Genomic DNA, 7,500 nt, shown 5'->3' with positions numbered 1-7,500 from the left:
AGGCCGATGATATTGTGGATGGTGAACCCCTTCCGGAGAGATATTTCACTGACCATGCTACCGTGATATGTAAGCTGAGCGTGATGAGGCCTGCGCCAAGAATTAAGCATGCTGAATACAGGAAACTCAAATCAATTGACATAACCAAGTTGAGAAAAGCTAGTCGTAACTCCCAGCTACATCAAGACCCGCCTGATGATTTGAACATGCTGCTCGACTGTTATAATACGACTTTTAAATCGCTATTAGACGAACACGCGCCGGTTTGTTCTCGTTATGTCATCACTCGATCCAGGCCCCCATTGTTTAATGATAACATAATTCAGGCCCGAAGGGACATGAGGAATGCCGAGAGAAGATGGAGGAAAACTAGACTCCCATCAGATCTAGTAGTATTCAAAGTTAAGCGGAATTATGTTGTACATCTGATGAACGAAGCTAGGTGTACTCATTACAGGCCATTTATTGACAAGAACAGTTCGGACCAATCAAAGCTGTTCCGGGCTAGTAAGAGTCTATTAAATCTGCAAGAGGACAAGTCTCTTCCACCTCATACTAACGCCTCTGTTCTCGCAAATGAGATGGGTGAATACTTCATCCATAAAGTAGTTGCTATAAGATCAAAGTTAGCCGGTGACGCGGTCCCTCACGCGGTTTCTACTGAGTGTGCGCCTCACGGTTCATCGAGTACTGATGACGTTGTCACGCTATCAGAGTTTCAATCTCTCTCTGAGGAGGCCGTAAGGAAGATGGCTGTGGCTTCCATGGACGCATGTGCTCTGGACCCTTTCCCGTCATCCATCTAGTTGCTTTGTACTGAGGAGCTACTTCCAGTGATTACTAGGACGTTGAACATATCATTAGAGCATGGTTACTTCGCTGACGAATGGAAAAAGGCATTAGTACATCCTCTGCTCAAAAATCTGGTCTTCAATTGATAAACAAGAACTTTCGGCCTGTGAGTAACTTACAGTTCACGTCCAAACTTTCAGAGAAGGCGGTCGCTGTACAATTACAGGAGCACACGCGAGTCAATGGTTTGTTTCCAGAATTTCAAAGTGCTTACCGCCAAGATCATAGCACTGAAACCGCACTACTTAAGGTGAAGAACGATCTCCTAATGGCGATGGATAAAGGTCAAGTTACGTTGTTGGTGCTTCTCGACTTAATCTCTGCATTTGACACTGTCGAACATGAAATCCTTGTAGATCGATTGAGGTCAACAGTTGGGTTGCTCGGGAAAGAACTTCCATGGTTGGAGAGTTACTTTGAGGGCAGGTCGCAGAAGGTGTAGATTAACGGGACTCTCTCAAAGCCATTTGATTTGATGTGTGGAGTCCCCCAAGGGACATGCCTGGGCCCGCTTTTCTTTACCATCTATGTGAGTAAGCTTTTTCAGATATTAAAACACCATCTGCCCTCCGTTCACACATATGCGGACGACACACAGTTGTATTTGTCATTTAAGCAATCAGACACTTTCAGTGAAGTCGAAGCTGTATCTGCCATGCAGAAGTGCATCTGTGATGTCCGAGCATGGATGAGAGAGGATCATCTTATGCTCAATGATGACAAGACTGAGTTCCTGATTATAGGTACTGGCCAGCAGCTCTCGGAAGTTTCAATCCAAAGCATCAAGGTTGGACAAGCTGAAGTCTCTTCTGTAGTCTCTGAGCGCAATCTAGGCACATGCTTTGATACGCATCTAGATATGGGAACTCATATTACGAAGACATGTAGCAGCGCTTTCTATTACTTGTACAAATGCGTCATATTAGAAAATATCTATCCAGAGAATCAACTGAAAAACTAGTACATGCTTTTATTAGTAGTAGATTGCACTACTGTAATAGCCTTTTATATGGAATTCCGGAGTATCAAACTAGGAAACTGCAACGTGTTATGAATGCAAGTGCAAGACTTATTTATCGCACGCCCAAGTTCTGTCACATAACACTTCTGCTCGCAGAATTCTTCGCTTACCAATGCGCGCCAGAGTACATTATAAGATACTTCTGATAACTTTGCACGGTCATGCGCCTAAGTACCTTTCAGACCTAATTAGCATTCAACAGCCTTCGTGTTATAGCTTAAGACGTAATGACAATGATCTCTTGCTTAAAAGACCAATTGCGAAATCAAAGAAAACAATGGGTGACAGAGCATTTCAGATAGCTGCTCCCCTTTTATGGAACAAGTTACCTAGGTCTGCACGGGAGCAAGGAACTTAGAATCTTTTAAGACTATAATTAAAACATTTTTATGCAAGGAATCATTTTAGTTATCTTAGTAATTTTCTTTTATCCATTAGTCTTTTATAAGTTCTTTCTACAGTTGTTATTCTACGTAGATTTTTAATGTAAATAGTTTGTAAGCTTTATTGAAAGACTTGTAAGATTTATAATACAAGTGTAAGTTTAGTTATTAAGTTATACACTATTGTGATGCGCTTTTGAATATTGTATAGAAAAGGCGCAATATAAGTAATAAATTATTATTATTATTATTATTATTATTATTATTATTATTATTATTATTATTATTATTATTATTGTTAAAAAATTCTATGAAGCGGATTCAGAGCCACCTTAAATTACTGAAAAATTATGGCAGGTATGAATCCACTCCACAGAACTTTTTTCAACTTTGCAGAGAGTTTCATCTTGGCCTACTGATTACTTTTGAGCAATAAAAAATGTCACCGTAGTTAATGCATGGAGGTGGTTATGAAACTCGACAAGTTCCTTTGTTTCATGTTTTAGTCCGTATTTTTAGCCTTGACCCTGTACAAAACACACCTTTTTTCGAGAACATAACCAATCAAATTTTTCGATTAAATTATACGCAACTAATTTGCAAACCCGTGCGGAGCAAAAACAAAAGATTGCGCAGGGTCTCGGTCAGTTCAACATCGATTGATTGAGAAACATTATTATTATTTATTTATTTATTTTTAATTTTAAACGTATCTTTATTATTGTTGGCGACAACATTGTTCTTGCTTTTGAAGGTTTTAAGGTTTCATAACCAGTCCCTCGATTAACTATGGGGTCAAGAAGTTCGTTTTTCAGATATGAGCAACTAAAGCCAAAATATAAGGTGTTTTTGCAAGGCTTTCCTGTTACCATGGTAACTTTTTACGTCATAAAAACAACTGAATTCTTTTTCGGCAATAATTGGTGTTTGATATGATACCATAACATTGCTGTTACGTGATTAAGTGTTGTAGTGTCATTCCTTCTAATGACAAGGTCTCTTGAAAGTGTTGAAACTCGTTTGAGCCACCATAGGACTACGACGAAACATTAATGGACCCAGGCCATTTTATGTAAAACTGTTTGGCTTGAAAAGCATTGTTCTAAAACGAATTCCAATCAACTTCTATGGGATATCATCAACTTAAAGGACTGATTTTATAATTTCTCTGATAAAATTCTCTCTCTCCACTGCTTTATGCCTAACGTTTTTCAAAGCAGTAGGAGTAGAAATTTCATGCTATGACAATGACATTGTCCATCGAGTTCCCAAACGAAATGCAATTCCTGGTCCATGCAAGACCAATAGTTTGCAAATTTACAAGAAGGATTATCAGAGAACGAGTCATGAACAATCGGAATGATGCTTGCAAAGTCATAGCAACTTCTGTTGGTATTCCAGCCGACTGCTCTTGTGAAGACGCGAGGTTATTTGACCATCTCACTCCCCAAAACCGACATTTTCCCGTAGATGCTAAGAAATTTCAAAATCGGAATGGCTACAAATTTTGCTGGACAAAGAATTGTGTCGTTTATCTACGTCAAACCGAAGTCTCGTGCCGATTTAGAGAACGTTGCGGAACGGCAAGGCCTTCCTTTGAGCTCAGTAACCTCTATTGTCGTGTTTAGCTTACATGTTTTCTTCTTTCTATAATGTCTAGTGACTCGAATTTATTGTCTGTCCTTCCCGTTTGTTAACGACTCTGCGCACACTTTGATATCCTACTATTTTACTTGACGATTCACTGAAGGGAAAAACGGAGCAAACACATGACATTACAAGGAAAGGTATTAATAGAAAACCAAAGGAAAACGAATTCAGAAAAAACTAGACACTTACAAGATCTGTGTGGCTCTCCGGATTTTCATACAACATACGCAAACGTATATGCGAAACTAAACAATACCAGTGAAACTGACACAAAGAACAATACCAGCCTTACAAGGGTGTTAACGAGGTAGTGCACAGGCTCCCCAAGCTGAAAATACGTGGTGTATGCCACAGCTTGTGTATATAGAGAATTGTATGGGAAAATCACCGATCGTAAAAAAATTGTGTAAATAACAATCTCATTTGAAAGAAATCGTTTTCTCCTCAACAGGAAAAGTCCCGAATCGCAATAAAAACAACAGTTCCATAAAGCCCAATAAATTTCACTCCAAATACGTGTGTTTCGGCGGCCGAAAGACTCGTGAAGAACGAAACCTTTGCCTTAAAATTCACCTCTTCGGCTTTCCTCAGAGGCTTGTGACCGGGCAGTCAACAACGGCCGCTCGCAAGCTGGTTTCACCCTCAACTCTGATTGGAGGGTCGTGTTGCCATCGCGCGGTCAAATTCAAATGGACCAATCAGAATTGAAGGTGAAACCACTTTGCGAGAGCCTTGCGAGAGCCCTTGCGAGCGGCCGTTGTTGACTGCCCGGTCACAAGCCTCTGAGGAAAGCCGAAGAGGTGAATTTTAAGGCAAAGTTTTCGTTCTTCACGAGTCTTTCGGCAGCCGAAACACACGTATTTGGAGTGAAATTTATTGGGGGCTTTATGGAACTGTTGTTTTTATTGCGATTCGGGACTTTTCCTGTTGAGGAGAAAACGATTTGTGGAGTGAGGTATGGCCAGCGATGGATGGAGTGGTCGGCCTTCCTATTCTTTTAGTAACCGTTTCCGGATAACTTCACTAAACGGCGTCAGAATGGCTCTAAATTAAACTCGGCACAAGAGACAAGTTCGTCACAAATTTGAGGTAGGAAAACTTTATTTGAAATGAGATAGTTATTTGCACAACTTTTTTACGATTGGTGATTTTCCCATACAATTCTCTATATACACAAGCTGTCGCATACACCACGTATTTTCAGCTTGGGGAGCCTGTGGGTAGTGTGACAAAGGTAGACAAAAAACAAGCGAGGCTTAATTCGTTCTAAGAAAACTATAGTAGGACAAACCAATAAAGGACAAAACAAATGAACTCTAATTACACGGAAAAAAATACTGGTATTCGTGGCTACACCGTTAATCACTTGGATGATAGCTTGTTTAATTTAGTACTTTACAAAATGTCCCATGGTCCTGTACATTATGACGGAGATCGTCTCAAATAATTATTATTTAATCCTATTGATCGGCCTGAGCTTGGGAATATGCTTTCCAGTTATCTCGATCCCGACTCAAATTTTGAATCTCGCTTTCTTTGCGGTAAATATGTCGTTGAAGGAGAACTTAACGATCAAAGTAGTATTGCAAATAACGGGGGTGTACTCACCATTATGCACATAATACTCGTAGTTTGCAATTGCTTAAAAATCTCGATTAACTTAAATTGATTATGATGAATATGCAAACACCACCGTCCGTTATGGGTGTAACGGAAACTTGGCTAAATGATGCTACTTCAGAGTTAGTAAATATTATTGGGCACAATCTTATGTCAAACCATCGGATATGTAAATCAGGTGGAGGAGTCGGTATTTATGGACCACCCCTGTGGACCCGGTCCATGGACCCCTTCACGGAGCCGTTTCATTAACTATCCCTGTGGACCACCCCTCGTCTTATGTCCAGGTTTGACTCTAATTAGATGCACGCCTAATTTGATATCCAACAAGAAGTGTCCCTTTAAGTCTAGGCATTTGCTACTTATTTTCAAGAATAAGGTAAGGGTAAAAGTTGCGTTATTTTTAGCTTTGGGTAAATGCAGCAGTTAATCTTTACTTAAAGAGCAGCATTTGGGGGACACTTTGTGACGTAAATTGTCTGTATTCTGAGACATGAGTGATGTTGAAGTTGGCGAGAAGAGCAAGGGGACACTTCGTGACGCTTATTGAAATCTGCGTGCATATAATTAGGGTCAAACCTGGACATATCCTTTCGTTTTGTAAATTCAATACGAGTTGTCCGAAGAAAAAGATCAAGATTTTGAAATCTGTGAAATTAAAGTAACAGGAAGTGTTAGTCACTGCAACTGATGTAAAATGTAATTTTATCTAACAAATAAATGCAAATCAGGGGAAAATGCTAAATTTTGTGACCAAGCTCCTAGAGGGGGAACTGGAAACTAGACAAGTACGACCCCACCTTAAAATTTCAGGATTTCCTTAGCAAGAAAAAATAATCATGTATAGAAATAAATAGTTAGACACATTTTTCACGAACGGCAAAAACGTCGATTTTTGTCTACTTTGATAATAACTGAAAAACTATATGATAGATCTTTTTCAAAAAATTTTGACGGCTTCGTCCTCATATTCTTTACTAATTCCCAAAATTTCAACCCCGGTCTTACAGCTAGGTTTTTGAGAAAAAAGCCTTTGAAATGTATAGTTTCCAGTCCCCCCTCCAGGAGCTCGTTCACTATATTTAGCGATTGGTAAATGCACTTGTTATTTCTCATCTAGACTATTGTAACAGTCTCCTATATGGTCTGCCCTCCTACGAACTTGCTAAGCTACAAAGAGTTCAGAATACTGCGGCTAGGCTGATTGTGGGAGCTCGTCGATCTGACCATATGACCCCTATTTTGAGGGATCTCCACTGGTTGCCTATACCTGCCAGACTGGAATTTAAGATCCTGCTTTTTACGTTTAAGTGTCTCCACAATCAAGGTCCATCTTACCTCCGCGAGCTACTCAAGTTTCGGAATCCTTCACGGACACTTCGCTCCTCCATGCAATCCTTACTTCAGAACTCGTACCGCCCTAATACCTTCTACTATGGTGAGAGGGCGTTTGCCTTCGCTGCTCCTAAACTGTGGAACTCTATACCTGAGCATATTAAGTCAGCCTCGTCTCTGTCAACTTTTAAAACGGCACTTAAAACTTACCTTTTTCGTCGCCACCTCCTTGATGGCCAATGATACCTTTTTAGCTTAAGTGTTTTAATTTTTAATTAGTGTGGTTATTACTAATTTGCTATTGTTATTATTGTAATTATTTATTGTAAGCGCATTGAGATTTTTAAATGCGCACCAAGAACGTTTCTATTATTATTATTATTATTATTATTATTATTATTATTATTATTATCATTATCATTATCATTATCATTATCATTATCATTATCATTATCATTATCATGATCATGATCATGATCATGATCATGATCATTATTATTATTATTATTATTATTATTATTATTATTATTATAGCAGTGCAAACGTGTGTATGCTAAACGATAGCTAAAGCACAGTAGGGCGCTTGCGTAACCTAAAGGCCAACGAGAAATAAGAAAATTAAAAGAAAAACTTATTATA

General features: G+C 39.1%; 1 protein-coding gene and 1 long non-coding RNA gene across 2 annotated transcripts in view; both read left to right on the top strand.

The window, feature by feature from the left end:
- The window catches only part of LOC138008495 (uncharacterized), a 1,060-nt gene extending 254 nt beyond the window's left edge, over positions 1-806 (top strand). Inside the window, exon 1 of the mRNA XM_068855814.1 lies at positions 1-806. This exon is cut by the window's left edge and continues 254 nt beyond it. Coding sequence (XP_068711915.1) covers positions 1-806 — 806 coding nt within the window.
- LOC138006955 (uncharacterized) overlaps positions 1-7,500 on the top strand; it is a 47,397-nt gene that overhangs the window by 8,158 nt on the left and 31,739 nt on the right. The window lies entirely within an intron of this gene.

The sequence above is a fragment of the Montipora foliosa genome, chromosome 6, assembly GCF_036669935.1.
Source record: "Montipora foliosa isolate CH-2021 chromosome 6, ASM3666993v2, whole genome shotgun sequence".
Lineage (NCBI taxonomy): Eukaryota > Metazoa > Cnidaria > Anthozoa > Scleractinia > Acroporidae > Montipora > Montipora foliosa.
The sequence above is the reverse complement of the archived record's forward strand: the minus strand, read 5'-3'. Positions and strand labels throughout refer to the sequence as shown.